This window comes from Protopterus annectens, chromosome 5.part1, assembly GCF_019279795.1.
Source record: "Protopterus annectens isolate FY-2018-M chromosome 5.part1, PAN1.0, whole genome shotgun sequence".
NCBI lineage: Eukaryota > Metazoa > Chordata > Ceratodontiformes > Protopteridae > Protopterus > Protopterus annectens.
In genome coordinates this window covers 613,788,160-613,807,982 of record NC_056736.1, presented here as the reverse complement: position 1 = coordinate 613,807,982, position 19,823 = coordinate 613,788,160, and the positions used below count along the sequence as shown (strand labels likewise).

Genomic DNA, 19,823 nt, shown 5'->3' with positions numbered 1-19,823 from the left:
AGTAAGAGACTGTAGAAATGAGTTAAGGCTAGAAAGAGGAAAGTACGCATGTTAGAGTATAAGTGTGGTTAAAGGTACCCTAGGACAAAGGTGGGAAAGGTAAAAGAATAAGTCTGAAGTAGCTTGAAAACTGGGTTGGGGAGGTATAGGCCAAGTAGAATAGGCATTGCATGTAGTATTAGAGTTAAAAAAAAAATAGTGGTAGACTAGCTTCATAAGAAAGTGTGTAATTAGTAGCACTAGGCAGTTGAGATGCTTATAGCGTTCCACATGCACAACGCTAACTATGTTTAAGCGTGAATACCCTACTTACAATTCAAAAGAAATTTTTAAGACTGGGCAGAAAGTTATATCAACTCAGGCTTTGTGCCCACTGAGTGGCACATAGCTACAGTTATCCTACTTTAAGGGGATCCACCTTGGATCCCAGGAACTACCACCCCAGTCTGACTAGCCTGATCTGCAAGGCCATGGAATGCATCATGGAACTTCTAAACAAAGACACTGGCAACCTTCAAACACTGGACCCGACAGTTTGGGTTTGTGAAAGGCTGATCTTGTCTCCTGAACCAGACTGCCTTCTTTGAATTAGTCTAGAGTCGTGGACAAGTGTAAGGTGGTTCACACAGCCTGTCTGGACTTCAAGGAACGACACCATCCCCCACTCTGGAATCAGATGAACTTACTAAGCTGGGCATTAATCCCCAAGTCACTCAAGAGGTTGCCAACTGGCTTACTGACAGAACCCAGACTAAAAGTAGCAGACTCCAAATCCAGCTCCAGACAAGTTGGGTACCCCAGGGGACTTCTTGTTTGGCATCCACTTCTCTGCAATACAGGCCAACACTAAGGGACTCTAACAGTTTAGATGACTGAAAACTGGGAGCCATTATTGAATCCTCAAATGTGGATATTCTACAAAAGGGAAAGATGCAAGCTTAATGCCAAGTGTATAGCTACTCCCCTAGGGAAAAAACATGTACCTGTGAATTACCACATAGGTGGCAGTACACTAAACACAGAAAGTGTGATGAGACTTGGGGACACAGGTGGACAGTGGTCTCACCTTCGATAACCACATCACCAAAACAGTCAGGAAATCCTTCCATGTGGCACACATCGAAAGGGTGTTTCATAAAGAAAAAAAAGGAGGCAATTGTCCCACTGTACTCGTACCTCATTAGACCCATTATAGAACACCCTGTTTATGTACCTAGACATCTGCAATAACTGGAAAGGAAATACCTCACTAAAAGAATCTCAGGTCTAAAGCAGATACCCTATGCAGACTCCACCTATACTGTTGCATATAGTCTACATGGAAGTGATCTCTGCTTAACATACAAGGCCATGTCAAACTCAACAGTTGGACATGCTAAACTTAAAGCAATCCCAGTCCCTCAGATGCATGCTTCAGGGATCTAAGGCAAAAAACACAGCATCCATGGGACCGGATGGTGTCCCCGGCTGTGTGCTTCATGAACTCAACGAGGAATTAAACCCACAGTTAGGACAGCTGTTTAATCTTAGCCTCACCTCAGGATTCGTACCCAAGGAGTGGCGCACGGCAACTGTGGTCCCACTTCATAAGGGCGGTGCCTCCACAGACCCTGGAAATTACCACCCCATTAGCTTGACAAGCCTTATCTGCAAAGCCATGGAGAGGATCATAATGGAACTCATAAAGACATAGGGAACTTGCAGACTTTGGATCCAACTCAGTTTGGCTTTGTCAAAGGCAGATCCTGCCTCTTAAACTTGGTTGACTTTTTCGAGACAGTCACCAAGGCCATTGATGAGGGAAAGGCAGTCCATACAGCCTACCTCGACCTGGCAAAGGCCTTCGACACAATACCCCAAAAAAACTCATCAGCTTGAATGTAAACCCATACATCACAAGATGGGTTGCAAACTGGCTAAGTGACAGAACCCACAGGGTCAGAGCTGCTGGAGCCATGTCAGACTCAAAGCCTGTCACAAGTGGTGTCCCACAGGGCTCAGTCCTGGGTCCACTCTTGTTCGGCATCTACTTTTCTGAAGTACAAGCAAACACAGGAGGGTTATGGCTGACAGTTTGCAGATGACTGCAAACTGGGCGCCATAGTCGAAAACACATCTGACACAGATATCCTCCAGAAGGGCCTCACAGAAACGGATAACTGGTGCCAGAGCCATGGCCTGAAGTTAAACACCAAAAAATGCATAGTCATACCCTTCAGGAAAAACAAGGTTACCCCTAGCTACCATATAGGTGGCAATCCACTGAGCACAGAAAAAGTCAGAGATCTGGGGACCCAGGTTGACAGTAGCCTTTCATTTGACACTCATGTTGCTAAAGTAGTTAGGAAAACCTTCTATATCACCCACCTGATCATGAAGGGATTCACATCTAGATCAAGGGAGGTCATCATCCCCCTGTGCTCATCACTTATTAGACCTATGATTGAGTACAATGCCCCGTTCGGAATGTATCTGACCAGACACCTGCTGCAGCTCGAAAGGCCCCAAAAGTTCCTCACCAAAAGGATAAAGGGTCTCAAAAATATGTCTTATGCTGCCCGACTGAAAACTCCAGCTCTATTCAGTCTCATACCGCTTGCTCAGAGGTGACCTGTGCCTGACATATAAGGCCATGTCAAACCCAGATTTGATGAATATGCTTCCTCAAAAAATCTAGATCCCTCAGAACCACAAGGGCGGGAGACTTAAACCTTGACACGGTTATAAATAGAACGTGCTGGAGGGACAGATTCATCACCCAGAGACTCCCTATGCTGTGGAACAAAATCCCGGTACATGTGAGGCAGAGCACCTCTCTGGCCTTGTTCAAGAGGAATCTTGACCAATGGATGGGAGATTGCAGATATACCCCAGGGATTACTTCAGTGTCACTGCTTGAGAGGCACAGCAAAATGATAGGCATAGTTTTTATTCAAACTAAAGGGGTGGCGAAAGCCACATAACTATAGGCTAGGCTTATAAATGCCCTTGGGCAGATAGCCTAGTATGAACCTATGAACAAAACATGCTGGAGGGTTAGGCTCCTGACAGGCTCCCCAGACTCAAATAGACTGCACATACATGTCAAGCAGAGCACATATTTCGCTCTCTTCAAAAAGGAAGCTTTGATTGGATGGGAGATAGGAAATTCACCCTGGAGATCAGTCGGCCCACTAGACAGGGGTTCAGGGAAGTAAACACTGTGGGAAGAAATAGCCAGAGAATTTATGGCTAGGCTTGTATAGGCCCTAGGGCCGATAGCCTAGTACCAACCTATGAACTCTGCTTAGCTCCAGGGTCCCTCATGGAAAGGGGCAACAAGTGTCCCAACAAAAAACTTTGTTCAGCCCATTTCTGGTTTATTCACACAAGAGGAATAAAACTACAGTGAAAGTAAGGCTTAGCTTCTTAAGATCCTCAAAATCAAATAGCTTAGCAAGTGCCTATCAACCTACAGGCATCTGAGAACTTTTAGCAGTGAAGTAACCTCTGCAATCAGTACCTTGTACAGACTTAAAATGCAAGGGCTTTAACCATTTAGTAATAACCATGCAATATTGTCCAACAATTACAGAATTTAATACATCAGGGTAGCTTGAGGCAACTAAGTGTTTAGACTAGCCTGTCAGTTAGGCAAACTATTAATTACCTCCACATACTTAAGCATATCTACTTTAGCAGCCACCCTGACAGGTTTTCCAGTTATGTCCAACAGTGCACATCAACGCACCATGGAAAGTTGTCCTGTCAAGTAAAAGCCCACCCCCTCATGTTTCTCATCTAGCACAAGACACCTTAAAGGGTTTTCCCCAATGTAGAACTTTCAAATGTTAGTGAGGTTGTACTGCAAAGACCTTCTGTACAGAGACAAAAGTGGTGTTTAGTTAATGCATTACTAAAGGTGGGTTCTTTGGGAATTACTGCACCCAGTTCAGGCTTATCTAGAATGTTCCTGCAACTAGTATGTAGCAGTACAAACAAAATCCAGCCTGTTAGGCTGTCTTGCATTGTTGCTTGCAGCTGCCCAACAGGCAGCAAGTGCCAGCACTGCAGTTTCATTAAATGGTTAAGTATCAGTAAAATGACACTTGTGAAAAAACAATTATACACCAAGAGAATCATTAAAAGGCCAGCAAGCATCTTGAGACTACACACTAAATTCAATTTCAGTTATTCCCCAGTGGCAAAAACTCTTCCAATCCGGTCCATTTCCCCTTCTGGAGAGAAAGGTTGGTGTAGAACCTAGAATTCTACTAGTTTCCATAAACAACCTTGTGTAGTAAGTTTAAGCTTTCACATTGCTTCAATTAACCCCATGCCAAATTCATATCTGGAAAGGCAATAAGGGATGAAGTGTATGGTCTTTCCTTCTGATTTTTTTCAGATTTTTCTCCCACATACATTGGGCATTTTACCCCCATTTTTGAAGCATTGCAGCACATGCTGTTGAAATGCTCCAATTTCTGAAAATCTGCATCTTCAAGAAAGTTATCTACTTTTGTTGGAATTGTGTGGTTGTACTGCAAAGGCCTTCTGTACAGAGACAAAAGTGGTGTTTAATGCATTACTAAAGGTGGGTTCTTTGGGAATTACTGCACCCAGTTCAAGCTTCATTGAATATTCAGGCAGAAGATTAATTGACATTTGATCTGACATTTGATCTGGGAAGTCCAACAGAGTAGATTCCCATTTCAGTGCAGGTCCATAGAGAAACTAAATTATAAAGCCATTAATAAATTTGCCATCTTCAAAATTGTGATTTTTATAATGCAGGCTACAAATGTTCCAACTTACCTTTAATTTTGGTATAAGCAAGAATATGAAGTTGAGAAAAACTGGTTTATGGCATAGAAAAAGAAACTGGACCAAGTAAGGTGGTGTAAGGTATGAATAGGTACTTCATATTTAGGGATACAGTTCATCCAAGGGTTGATAGAGAGTAGGGATTTGGCTAGGAAGTCTCAGAATTGTTTTAAATGACTATAGGGGGAACATTGACCTTATGGATATACAGGCAAGTAGTTTGACCTTAGCAACACAAGTACAGACCATGCCAAGCAGATATTGAAATGCTACACCTAAAGAAATCCCAATTCCCTGTGTCAAATGCTTGAGAGATCTCATTACCACAATTGACAGAACATGCTGGAGGGATCTCCCATACTCTGGAATAAGCTTCCCATTCATGTCAGAGTTCCTCACTGGCCCTCTTCAAGAGGGATCTTTAAGAGCAGATGAGTAACAAAGTTTGATTCCCATTGCCCTATTGGATAGGGGCACTAAATCAGGTGGCATGGTGCCTGGGCAATTTTTTGGGCTAGGCTTGTAAGCTCCAGGGTCATTAGCCTAGTACACCTATAAACCTACAAGTTTGTAGACAGCTGTGGCCCTTGGATCATGAGATTAGAAAGTTATTGTAGAATGGCATTTAGTGCTGAACAGATGGATACTAGATAAGTTTATAGGTGGCAAGGGCTGTGTTAAATGATAGGGTAGTTCTAACCAATTTAGTGCTTTACAATAGCAGGTTCTGAAAGGGGTATTTGCTGCAGATTTAGCTACTTTATAGCACTGCTCCAGTTTTGATGTGCGACTGATGGAAATAAGGAGGGGAGCACAAGTGGTGAGAAAGCAAGCAGTGGCAAGGGTGTTTCATTGAAAAAAATAGCTTTGTTAAAGCGTCCCTAATTTTTTGGGTTTTTATACAATTTTGTACACTGTCAACTTTATCCCCAATTTGCTAGAAGTGTATTGAGAATGTTGTCAGAGCTATTAAGGGAAACAGTTTTTGGGTGGAACACTAGTTGAGTTACAAAGCAATGTTTTAATGGCCACTAAAGCTTCAGGTAATTTTTGGAGATTTGCTAGGTTACAAGTGGAGTCTGCATATTGTATTGGGAGGGCCTATTGTGTGCATGTGAAGGGCGTTGGCAAGGAAGTTAAGGTACTGAAAAATAAAGCCTTCTAGTACACTGGTGGTGAATGGGAGTAATAGGATGGAGTGCCATTTTACAGATTACTGGACAGGTAGCTTGAGCCACAGAACAGCAGGCCAAGTTTGCTGTGACACTGTCAAAGGCTTAGATAATTTCAAACTGAAGGTATCTGTATAGAAGTACAATGTTAGAACTATGGAAGGGAAGCAGTATTGGGAATAGGAATTTCCTGCAGGAGATTCAACTTATTCAAACACGACTGGGAGTAGTGACTGCTATAGGTCTAAAGTTAGTTTGAATTTCCTCCATTGTGTAGAGGGATGCGATTCTCAAAAGGAAAATTCTACTGACTGATATTTCAAGGTACTCACTTGGAAGATCAGCTGAAGTAGAGCATGGTTGAGTAGTTCTAGAATGTTGGCATAGGTTTTAAGGTGAAAGTGGATGTGGCTGCTTAACAGGATTGGATGCTGTATCTTTAAGGGCCTATACCATCCATGAAATTATAGCTGAATTCTATTGCAGCATACAGTGGCAAGTTAAGTGGGGAGCCATATTCAGTCTCATTTTAACTCACCTCTGTCAGCCTATACACTTTGCATTCCAGAGCATTTTGAAAAGTGAACTTAAACATTGTGAATAAAAGCTATTAAAGCCATACAAAAAGTATTGTTTGCAGTGATGGTGCATTGTTTTTTCCCATAAATATAACTAGTTTGTGCATTGTATGTTAAATTTACACACACACTGAACATTTGTTCAGACAAGTTCACACAATTCCTCTGAGTGCATGTTTAAGATGCATACAGAAATATGAAAAGCTAAATCTGATAACAAATACAACACTGAACATTAAGATGTATATCTTAGTGCAAATGTTTCAAGAATTTGAGGCTCCATGGGATGAAATGCAAGTTAAGAGTCAATGGAAAGGTTTTCCTAACTGTTGTGTGATGTAAATTGACAGTTTTCCCATTTCACACCATGCCTCAACAAGTCAGACTCCATTATGAAACGAAGTGACCAACTGCTTTCTCTAGTGAAACTTTGCAATTTCTAATACTGCCCATTACCTGATTTGTCACTTGGTTAAAGTGAGGCCCAAAAAGGTATGGACACCATATTAAGTGTTAAGGGTGTATATAATTAAGCTTTACTGTGCTGCCAAGACAGCATCTTTACTTCCTAGAATCAGAGCTCATGCTACATGATCTTCAAGGTCACCACCTTCCACTTCAGTCTGCTACTGATGTGCCCATTTCATCTGTTCCCCAGATAGATTTTTTAATCTGAGCTGCTCCATAACATTTACTGCATAGTCTTTACCATCTTCCCCATGAAACTAGTCAGTTTTCACAAAAGAAACAATTGTCACCTTCCAAGATTGGCTCATTAGTACTACCTTAAAAATGCCCTTAAATCACGTAGCCATCTCCACTTTCAAATTTCATCTTACAGCCTTAGGATTACTACGTTTCAATTCTGAGCAAAGATGCACAAGATTAAACTGTACATTTTATATTTGGAAACATTAAAGGCATGTGCACACAAGTGAGGCAGCATCATTACTCTATGAAATCAGTTCCCCCACTACAATCCAGAATTGCAAACAATGGGGAAGTCTGGGAGATCAAACCATACTTCAATGTGTGCCAGAGGGGGAAAGGCACATGGACAGGGTTTACACCTGGATTTCACAGCCCTGGAAGAAAAAATTTCTGCCTGTTCAACTGGATATCCCCTCTGCATGTTCACAGCTGCCTATACTCTCCTCTGCCAGTATAAGCACTCAAAGCATCCTGTGGGCAATCCATGCACTCCTCTTGAGACCAACACATTCACAAGGCAAACCAGATGTGTACCAACTTGGACAGTGTGTGTGGGGGGCAGCAGTGAAGCTTCAGAGAAGCATCTTCCTCAATGGGCCACAAACTGCACAGGTACAGTCAGTTCTTTACTGGACTACTGACAAAGGCAGTGTGGGCATCTAGAGCACATTCCAGCTAGCTCTTGCAGGTCTAAAAATTATGTGGCATTACCCAATATGGAGATAAAGTCAAGACCACGCAATACTGAAGCACTTTCACATCATGCTGAACCAAGTAAAACCCGAATTGCTCTTAAGTAGCAACCACCAGTATATTAGGCATCAGCACCTAGAAATGGCAAGGTGCACTACTGCAATATAAGGTGGCAGGATGGGGATGTTGTATACAATTCAGCCAAGAGAAGTCTCATACTAGATATTGGACAATTCTAACCATGATGCTCTCCAAGGAATCACCATCTCTTGCCACACTACATCCTTTTACTACCTTTTTATACTGTAAACCTTGCATTTTTCATAGACACTACCTCTTTCAACTAATCCCCAATTTGTAATACCTTTAGCTAGGATACAATCTTGCTCAAGGATACTTTCCTGTGTTGTGCTAACTTCTGGTTTCCTGCAGCCACTGGGAGCAACCACCAGCTTAACCATGTCCATCTACTCCACTACATTTTCCATTAAACAGGACATTAAGTTTAAAAGGGCTCGACTGACAGTTTCAATAGCCAAGCTCCATGAACACTTAGGGGTGACCCTGGAACACTACCTGGTTAAGTAACTTGCTCAAACAGCAAACAAGGGGAAGTATGCAGAATCAAACCTATACCCTTTGTTAGAGGAAGATATTAGCTCAGCCTTAATCCTTGTGCCAGCTGCCAGGCTGCATCAGTCTGGAAAAAATTAGTTCCAAATACTTGCATGAAAAGAATTCAATATTTGTAGTTCAATTTGTGCTATTTATGGACCTTGTGCCAGAACTCTCCAAATTCCAGACCAGTGTGCATAACGGAGTTCTCCATCTACACCTTAACAGCATGCTCAGATTGCTTCCATCACCATATTCATCTCCACTTCTTAGCTGCACCTTAACCACACTTAGGGACCACTACTTAGTGGTTACATTTGATGCAAATATATAAAAGCTTAATGCTGCATTGAGACAGTTTGGAATCTAACTAGCACAAGCTATTCCAATTAGTCTGCTGACCAAAGTATCAGAAAAGCTGACCTCCATAAGCCTATACTTCATATTTTTAATCTTTGCACGCAGACACGATACAGAACACCGCCATCAGTACTGTAACTTGACAGTTTCTTCCACATTAATTCAGGCCAGTTTTTCCTGCTTAAACACCTCAATACAAGCTTGCGTTTGGGGAAGAGTAAAAATGTCTACATGGAAGATTGTCCTACCAAAAGTGTAGAATTAGAACAAAAAGTCAACTGCCACTGGAAGGACAAGCAGCTATCACTTCAGCAATAAAGGACAACACGTTCATCTGCATCAATAGCTTAAATAATTTAATAGTGCCAAGTTTCTAAATACAAAAATCACAATGCCAGTTAAAGCCAGTGTTCAAAGCTATTACAAAAGTTGTGCAAAACGTCAGTGAAAGTGCTTTAAGTGCTAGTCTTTGGATAAGTTAGACAATGTATTTAAAGCTATAGGTATTGTCACAAGATAGGCTCTTCCCCTTGCAACGGCCACACAATTCTTGGCGATGTGGTTTCTTCAGATCAATATGCCTTTTCTTGCGAGGACAACTGCACTGAGTCTTTGAACAAGTCTGTAGAAAAATTAAAATTTTGAATAGGTTCAAAAATATATTTTGTACAGGAATAAATGCAGACAATCATTGGGAAAAGACTCAAAATGGAAACTGAAAATGCAATGTGACTGAACATGTACAGCGTCAGATTACCACTTTAGCGATACTTCATGCTCCAACCCATGCCTCAGTGCATGCAAGGTATGGTAATCTTACAATACTGTGCAGTGGCTATAATGCCATCAAGAAATTAAATCAAAAGCTTGGTGTTTACTATCCATCGTACCTTTTCAGATTGTACAGATCTGCAAATGCTCTGCCCTGCAGTCCAGCAAGATAAACTTATGAGAATGCAGTCATGCTTGAAACCTGAAGTGCAACACATGGAAAATTCAGAAAGCATTGAGGACCAAAATGCAATAATGGCGAAATAGATCCTTGGAAAAAAAGGAGGTTGGCAAAAAAAAAAAAGTCTACCTTGCACAAGGTGCAGGTTTGATTCTTACATGGGATAATTGGCTAGGCTTGAAATAGTCCAAGAGCAGTTACAGTACTAATCTGTAACTGTACTTCACATGTAAAACAAATCCAAGCAGGAACTCAGGAGGCCTCATGTCAGTAGAAAAAGGGGAGTTATTATAAACTAGGCTGTGCAAATAAACTAAAACCATACAATACTAAAATCTCCCCCTCAATTTTATAACGAAAATCTTTAAAGTGCTGGGAGGTCTGCCACTAAAGCCAGTGTATATTAAGGGCTTTCATTCAGAACAGACAAGACTACACCAGAACATTTATACCATATTATACATGATCTATCCAATGAGATAAGGATAACAATTAAAAAAGTTAAGCACAACTTAGTTTATAGATTTTATGGGCATAGAGTATGAATGTTATATAAATGCAACATTTTTAATTTTAAGATCCAACTCTTGCAATCCTTTACTATGGTAAAAAAAGACTAGTCCATTTTCTAAATATCCTGTTTTCTGTTACTATATTCACTACTAGTATGGTTGGTTTAGATAGACCACTTTCTCTTAACTTTTTTTTAGCAACTAATAACTCAATTAGACTGAGCAACTCCTTACCAGGTCTAAGCAATTCTGAATTACAGCTCAAAGATTCTCACCCAGTATTTGAGAGTAGTTTAAGGGAATTTTTAAAGTCTGCCAACTCATTACACTCATTCAATTACTTCACACCCAACATTTGCCATCTACCCAAGGAAAAGTCTGAGTCTACTTGGGGGTACAAGAATACCTATGTAAATGCTTCCAAGCAAAGATCTTGGATCTTTTGACACTTTGCTGCATATTTTGGAGGCATATCCCCAATGGATAATTCACCAAGAAACTTCTTAATTCTTTCCAACCTCCTGATTCTTAATCACACAGTTGTTTTAGATGCTCCAATTATCCCTTTCAGCTTCTGTTCTAGGTTCTAAAATCATTAGAAGTGCTAGTCTTTCACTTAAGTTCCCTATTTCTTTACCTTCCCTATTAAGGATGGATAGGAGTATAGGCAATCTCTAGCTTGCAGTCCCAACAGAATCAGAAGAGGCCAAACATTTACCTTTCCCTCTTCAATTTACTCCCTGGTGCTGCAGTAGCGTTGTTGCCTCACAGTAAGACATTGTCCTCCGATTCTCAGCTAGAGTGCCTTCTGTGCAGAGACCTGCATGAATGGGCGTAGCTTCATTGTAGGTTGTATGTCAGGGCTGGCAACTTTGCATGTAAAACTCTGCCAATCATTAGCAGACTGGAGTTATGCTGTGGTGACCCCCAACTGGGAAAAGCCAAAAGACATGTTGGTTCCTTTGCCAATTTCCTCCAATTCCATGCCCCTTCTTGCCTATTGTCTGTATCCTTAATTGCAGTCATACCAACAAGCAGAATCTCCTTTCTCCACGTCTGGGTTGGCCTAGTTCTTAAATTATTCTAGGAAGAGTAAATCTGTCTAGTGGACATCTGCAATAAACAAAAAGTAAAACATTGCTGTCCAAGACAAAGGAGCAGGTACCCGATTGGAAGCAGTGTCGCCCTAGCCTGAAGCAAAGAGCTATAGTGAAATCTTAAAGTCCAAATTGGCCAAATGTACTAGAGAATCATAAGGCCTTCTATACATGTCTGCAACCTCAGAGAAAGCACCCAGATCTGTTCAGAACTGGTGATAAAGGACACCACATATACAAGTGCCATAGCAACTTGCTGTCTGACAGATTCAGTGAAAGTTTCACCTCTGCCCCCCACCCCCCATCAGTAAAATAGGGACATCCAGTACCTGCCCTCCTATCTATAGATAGAAACCGGGAATCCCTGCTCTCAAAAGCAAAATATACAGCCTCCATGGGACCAGATAACATCCCAAGCTGCAGCCTATGTGAACCCAACCAAAGCCCAAGTACTGGCTTCATCCCAGCTGAGTGGGACAGCCACTCATCCTTTTACACAAAGGTGGAGTGTCCACCGATCCAGGAAGTTACCCATCAGTCTGAAAAGGCCATGGAATGCATTATTTACCTCCAACAAGGACATTCCTCCAAACACTTGATCCCACAGTTTGGCTTCATCAAGGGGACATCATGTATGCTAAATTTGGTATACTTTGACAGTCAAAGCCATAGACAAGGGGAAGACTCTGCACACTGCCTACCTTGACCTGGCCAAAACCTTGGATATTATTCCCCACTCTGGCATAACAGACAACTCAACTAGGCATCAATCTATGTTACCAGATGGAGTAGCTAAACTCAGAACCCACTTAATCAAAATAGGGGATGCCACCAAGCAGTAGACCCATAAGTCTACTAACACAGGGTTTGGTCTTGCAGCCTCTTATTTGGGATATACTTTTGAGGTGCAAGCCAAAACCAGTGGGCTATGGCTGACCAAGTTTGCAGATTACTGCAAACTGGGTGCGGTCATCAATTCCCCTAGTGGTGATGTGGACATCAAGAGGGCCTCAAATGGCTGGTGCCAGAAACATAAGACTGATGTCCCCACAAATCACATCTTAAGCATGTGATCCGTAGAGGGATTTGGATACCCAGGTTGACTACCATCATGTTGCTTCCATTGTACAGAAAGCCTTCTACATGGCCCACCTCATAAGTAAAGGCATCTCATCCAGGGACAAGGTCATAACATCCCTGTATTCTTAGGCTCATTGCAAGGTACATGCTGAAAGGGGCATTGTACTCACAGCACATGCAGCAGCTGGAGAGACCAGAGGTTCCTCACCAGGAGAATCCAGGGCCTAACATCTACCATACATAGATAGTATACAGGGATAGGGCTTTAGCCTCAGTTTCATACAGATTTCTCAGAAGTGAGGTCAGTCTGGCATACAAGGCAATCACAAACCAACCTTTGTGAGACTGCTTCATATCCACAAGTCAAGCTCCACTCTAGTAACCTGCATGTGCAGCCTCAACCTGAGGTGACAGACTTGTTGGCAGGACAGATGTGTCCCAGAGATAACCCATCCCTCACCCCCCCCTCACCCCCATCTATGGAATAGACCTCTCCATATCAGAACTGCTCTTTACCCACTTTTAGGTGCAACCTGGATAACTGGTAAAATCCTAGGGGTATGTTTCCCATCCAAAGTCCCTGCCAGATAGGGGCACTGGGTGCTGATTTGTCTAAACATTGGCTAAGCTCTTGGCTAGGTTTAAGGACCACAGGGCCAATAGCCTAGTAAACTAGGATTTTATGAATATAGTACTCTGTATTGTTATTCAGAGAACATGCATCCAAAACACCAGTTTTTGTTGTATACTTGATGTAAACACTACTGTATACATCTCATGGCTGAAGTTCACTTATTACAAGTTTACTGTGGTGGAGCTTCTCCCTGGGCCCGTCAAGTGGGCTTTGCCCAGTCAGACTCAAAGATGAGTATGGACCACAAGAACCATTACGTGAACATGACCACTTCTATTTTTGAACTGGAGTAGTTCATACCAAGGCCGCATACCTCCCCTTATAATTACAGAACAAAGTCAGCAGCAAGCTGCATGATGCATGAGAAAGGTTCACAAATACTAGGCGAGCTGCCTTGGTTATTTTAAGGCTAGCCAGTTTCCCTTTTGGTGCTTGAATTGCCCATCCCATTTAGTGTTGTCCTTGCTCATCCCATGGTTTAGAATTATAAAAATCTAAACAGATAAATAAATAACTCAAGGGGACCCATGCATGGGATAAAGCATTTAGGAGCTGCCTCTGTCCATAGTATAGGAAGCAGTCCTGGGATATATTGTTTCCCCATCAATAGACCCATGTTGCATTTGGATAAGGACAGGGAGCAGCTTTACCTGGATGGGGAGTGCTCCAGATCAGTGGTAGTGTGATAAAACTAGTCCCTCCAAAAGTTCAAATCCCTGGACACTAGACCATTTGACTTTGTGCAGTAAAATCCGTACTGGTCAGAGGATGCCTTGTATGCTAAACAGGTCCTCTTAGCAGTCTATAGGATAGAGTATAGTGACTGGGCTTAGTCTGTCCAAATAGGCTGTATGTATGCTTTTTATTCTTAGTAAGGTGGGTATTTCAGTTTACCTGCATCTGTCTACACATGCAAAGGGGCATTACTCAACAGGCTCAAATGTTCAAGGGGGGGCATCTAGATTGACAGTTTATAAGCTGTGCAATGTAGGATTGCTAGACATGGTCAAGTCACTTTCACTGAACAGAGCCAACTCTGTTCTCCCTACCGGCTACAATGTCATTAGACAAGACAGACCACTTTGTAAAGGGGGTGAAACTGCCTTACTGTAAAAGTCCAACTTAACTGTCAGTTACCAAACTCCTACCCCTCCAATAATTGGGACACCTCAACTTCACCCTAAAAAGGTAACCACCACAGTTGTAATCTATATTCCACCTGGTAATACACCTGCTAGCCTTGAAGACTTCTTATCCTGGTGTTCTTCCACATACAAGAAACTTATTCTGGGGGGGGGGGGGGCATAAACCTAAATTGGTTCACCTGTATATCAGAACTACCAAGTAATCTAATAAATCTCCATGGCTACCAGCAGCTAGTCCAAATTCCAACTAGATGTGATAAAGGGAATCCATCCTTGACTGGGTCCTAACCCCACATTGTACCCTCACACAAGCAGTCTCCCAGACACCTTAAGTGACCACAACATAATATACTTTATATGTAGTAGAAGCATATGCAAAGCCACTAACTATACATCCACTAGAAACAAAAACTCCCCTGAGGTCCTCAACACTGACTGGACCCCCTTAAAAACCCTCCCACTTGACCAGGCTGCAGCATATTTCAACAAAACATTTCTACACCTACACTGTCGCTCTATTGTGAAAAAGAGGTTAGAACCTCTAAACACCCCTGACTCAGTAAAGAAACTGAACAAATCCTTAAGTTGAGAGACACTGCCTGGGTTTACTATCAAAAAAACAAAGCACAAAGCCCAACAAGTACCAAGAACTGAAAGTGCATTAAGCTGGACAAAAAAATCCTACTACACAACATTATAAACTAAATACCAACAACCCCCAAAAATTTTGGAAAAATGTAAACCAGCTACAATCCACCCAAAAGGCTACCCCCAAACAAACCACCCCTGACACTGAAGTTCCAATTGAACCACAATTCAACTCCCACTAACACAATTCTATCCTTAGTATCACAGGACAGTTCATTCCTCACTACCCCCCAACACAAACACTAATACATGCTTTACCCTCAAGTTTTTACCACTTCAAAAGCATGCTCTCCAAACTAAAAATCTCAACAGCAGCCGTCCTACTCCCCGGATATTTCTTGAAACTCACAGCAGATGCTACTGCTATCCCAGTCTCCACTCAAACAGATCAATTGTTGAAAACTGTGCGCCCAAACTCTGGAAAATATCCTATGTTACACCCATGCATAAAGGCGGGACCTCCACTGAACTTAACTACAGACCCATTGCTTTACTCTCTCCCCGGCCAAAATCTTAGAAAAATGCATCCATACCCAGATGCTAAACCATCTCCTAGACAGCAACATCCTGTCACCTACTCAGCATGGTTTCAGACCTGCCCATAGTACCACTACAGCCCTCTGCTTCAGACAGTAAACTGTCTCAAAAATGAAGTCCTACAGGTGTACTCTTTTTGGGTATGTCCAAAGCATTTGACAGTCTCACACCAAATCCTGCTAAACTAAACCAATATCACCTATCAAATTCCACTCTTACCTGGTTCCAAAGCTACTTAACTGACCGGTACCAAGCTGTGAAATGGGAAAATTCTCTCAGCTGCCCATAACTATAGGAGTCCCACAGGGTTCTCTCTTAGGACCACTACTATTCAGTCTTAAATGACCTCCATACCTCCACAAAGCATGCATCCTTCAGTATGCAGATTACTACCTTAAACTGTGCTGCACAAAACATTCCCACCCTCCTGCAAACTCTAGCATTCTCAGATGTTGAAAACTACCTTACCAAAGCCCAACTTATCCTCAATCCAAAGAAAACCACTTATGATAACCAGTTCTAACAAAAACACTAACGGTCAATTCACTATCTACTCCAAATCGCTCCAGTGGCACAGGCTAAGCTACTAGGAATAACCATAGACTCCCACCTAAAATTTGATAGTCCTCTCAACTTAAAAGTAAATGCCAAACTGGGATCACTACCGTATCAAACAGTTTACCAAAACAAGATCAGCCATTGCTTGCTCCCAACTTCTATCCACTACTCTATGCATCTCCCATTCTAATCTCAACAAAACAACTAAGCAAAACAGAAGCCTGCTATAACAGAATTGCCTGCTTTGCTGCAAATTGCTCATATAGAACTCACTGTACTGCTTCGAGACAGCTCCACTGGCTTGAACTGCCCAACCTCCTAACCTACAATCAGCTCTGCCTCTGTCATTCTATTACCTCCCAATAAGTGTCATGCCCTCAAAAACCTAGTACAACACTCCGCCAAAAGGCCTCAGATCAAGCAAACTACTACTAGAAGTCACCAACAGCTACAAAAGCTTTGGGGATGCACTATATAGTAGGTCAGTGGCTAAAAAATTGTAACTGTCCCTACTAGCATTCACACATCATCCAAGGCCTCCTTTAAAGACCTCATCAGGCAACATCTCAAGCAAAGTTGGCACTGCCATGATTGCTCCCCAGGCTAGCAAAAGCAGATAACATACATACTAAGTACTTGATAAGTTTTCAATCTTACTCACACTGGCTAATCTATAATGTACTGTACATGTGTACTATGTATTCTATGTTCCAAATTTCAGCCGTACCACAAATCTATTACCTTTATTTTTAAATTACTATTTTGTCTGTTCTCTCCACTGCAATTGATGTGCCACATACCACTGTAAAAACATGTCTCTTGTAATTTGTGTATCCTGATCATGTCTAAAATGTCTGTAATTAGTCTTTGTGGGAGCTTTTCTCCCTGGGTCTCTGCTGAAAGGGCCTTTTCAGCTCACACCCCCGGTTAACAAATGTAAAATAAAAAGTCAAATCACTGTCCGCCCAAGTTCCCCAAATCCTGAACTGGAGGTGCATTTTCAAGGTAGTAGTTCCCTGGGGTAAATTTTCCAAAAATGCATTGTACAATTTGGGATTTCGTTTCAGACTTGGGCATCAAGTTAGGACAAGCCTCCCTGCAGAATGGCCAAGTCATTTGGGGCTTCAATAACTATCCCAGTGCAGGTCATTTATAAAATTTGAGCCCTTTGGCATTACTTCAGCATTTACTTTCTTGAAGTAAAGAAAGTGTTCACAGAACACTGGGGATTCTACTGGGGACTGGTCTTATTTTAAAGGTGTCCTACCCGTGAGCCAGTTAAGTCTGCAATCCAGTGGTTGACCAGGCTTTTACATATACCAAGTGGGGGAATTGGCTCAAAAGTTCTGGCCAGGTTGAGGTATGCAGTATATGGTGCTGCCTTTATCCATTGCTTTGGAGACATTTTTAAAATACCCACCAAGTTGAGTTAGCAAGACTTGGCTGGTCTCAATTTGGATTTGTGAAAGGCAAGTGTTTGGATGTTCTAGGCAAGTGTTTGGATGTTCTATGCAAAGTTATGTTAGGACTTCAGTAAGGACATGGGAGTCTGTAGAAGGCCCTACCTTCAGAACCATAGCAGTTCTACAGTCAAATGTAAAGGCTTTGCTGGTGAAAAGGAGATCCCAACCATCACCCACGTGACCAGAGTTTGGCATCTTTGGTGCTTTAACAGAAAAGCCTAACAACTTCAGCCCATTCAATTGTTGCCACGCCAGTGAGAAACCAATGCCCAACTGAACAGCCCTTCAAGATGGCAATCGTGGGTATGTGAAGGATTGCCAATTCCAAGGAAAAAAAGCAAATTGTGCAAGGCAAAAAGACTTCTCTATTGTCACATTACTGGCTGAAAAGCTAAAGTTAGTATACAAACAGCTTCGAGAAAACTGGTAAAAAATTGAGTCAAATCTAGCTATGAATTTAGCTTGCAGAATGATCCACAAGTATTTACAAAAACAGATGACACTACATGATTTAAAAGATTGCCTGAAGTCAGGCAGTACACAAGGAGCAAAAACATTTCCTAGAAGCATAAAACAAAGCCTGTGTTTTGGAAGTCTTGTAAGGTTGATCATACAAGACCAGCAATGCAAAGGATTGAGGTGTTCATTGCAGCTACGAGAATAGGCTGGTTCAACAGCACTTGGACTAAAAGTTCATAGGCAAGTGCTAAAAGGTGGACTGATTTATTGGTATGTAGGTGGACAGCTGAACTACATAAAATCCAGTAGGAATGGTTACACAGCTCTTTCAGCCATATAAACCTCCACTGCTTTGTCTATAGTAGATACCTTAAGCCCCTTTTTAAGGGGGGTCTGTTTTACAAGGGAGAGTGCTTTCCTCCTCCCGTGCAAAGGATGGCAGTGCACATCTTTAGATTCCTGAGCCTGGATACTTTCCACTTTTTGCCTGAATTACCCTGATTGGTATTGCTCCACCAGCTACTCTAGAAAGAGGTTGAAAATCCTTAAACAATAAGGATAAACTGCAAGGTTGTCAATTTGTAGTCCATGTACTGCTAAATTTCCATATTCCAAGAAATGTGGGCGGTTCTAGCAGTGTCAAACACCAACTTCAGCTAGTGTTAAAATGCCAACTTGAGCTTGTCAAATAGCTTGCATATTTATACTGCTATTCTTTGATGTCACAGGAAGACATCTTCCATCTTCAGACATGTAACCAGAAGTGAGAATGTGCAGACACCAATTCAGGTCACTCGAGACTTGGTTCTTACTAGGTAACTTCTCCTTGGAAAGTATTGTCAGACTGGCATAAGACTGCATTGTCAGATTAAAACCTACAACCAGAAACTCCTGCCAAAATCTTAAGCCAACTAGTTCAGACTAAGGAGGTAAACATGCTATGAATTCATGGATCTGTTTAACAAAAGGAAGCCAATAATATAACAGACCATCTGGCACAAGCGCCATTAAATGCTGGACACTAGAAAGTAACATCAGCAATGAAGTTAACACTGAAAAGCTAAAGGTGATCAATCCAGCAGTTTAAACTGTCAATTTAATGCTGCACTTGAGCCATTTCTCCAAATGCAAACATGCCCTCTCACCCTGCCACCTGAAGGTCACCTCTAGTTTTTTCAATAAAAGTGAAAAGTTACCATTCTGCACATTTCTGGAACCTTCCTTGAAAGGTAGGGTCTGCAAAGGTCAGCAGGCTCAATGAAGGCTGCAGATAAGCTTGTCAAAACTGAAGGAAAAAGGATCAGCAGCTAGATGTTTACATTCTCATCTGAAAGTGTCTGGCACTGAAGTGATCGTTTTGGATAAGACTACTCAGAAACACTTACATGCAGCCAGTTTGATTAGGAATTTTACATCTGAAAAGCCAAAAACATTGGGATAGCAAGTGTCTGAACTGAGCAAAGCACATGCTGTTAGACAGTTTCCCAGTAAGCTACAGATCCCCCTGTAGAAAACTACATTTGGATGAGATTTCAAAAATCACTACAATTATGAATTTGCCATTACATTCTGAAGGTTTAGCTTTTGCCAGAGGGTACTGTGCTCATGGGAGAAGAGGGATTTTCACCATTTGGATCCTCAAGTCAGCAATGGAGGCATAGCACGGCTTCAATTCCATTTATTCAGAATTAATGAAACCTTGCACTCAATGATTTAGTGCCCTTTTCCTGGGTGGAATTTCATACAACAGCATGTTAATGCTCTTTACTGGGTGGGTAAAAAAACAGCAAGTTGGGTACTACAGAT

The 19,823-nt window shown here is 41.9% G+C and overlaps 1 protein-coding gene across 1 annotated transcript in view; it reads right to left on the bottom strand.

Moving 5' to 3' along the window:
• Positions 1–9,261: 9,261 nt before the first annotated feature.
• Positions 9,262–19,823, bottom strand: part of ZAR1L (zygote arrest 1 like) — a 57,099-nt gene continuing 46,537 nt past the window's right edge. Inside the window, exon 4 of the mRNA XM_044072877.1 lies at positions 9,262–9,554. Within this exon, the coding sequence (XP_043928812.1) occupies positions 9,411–9,554 (144 nt within the window). The 3' untranslated portion in view covers positions 9,262–9,410. The remainder of the gene's footprint in view (positions 9,555–19,823) is intronic.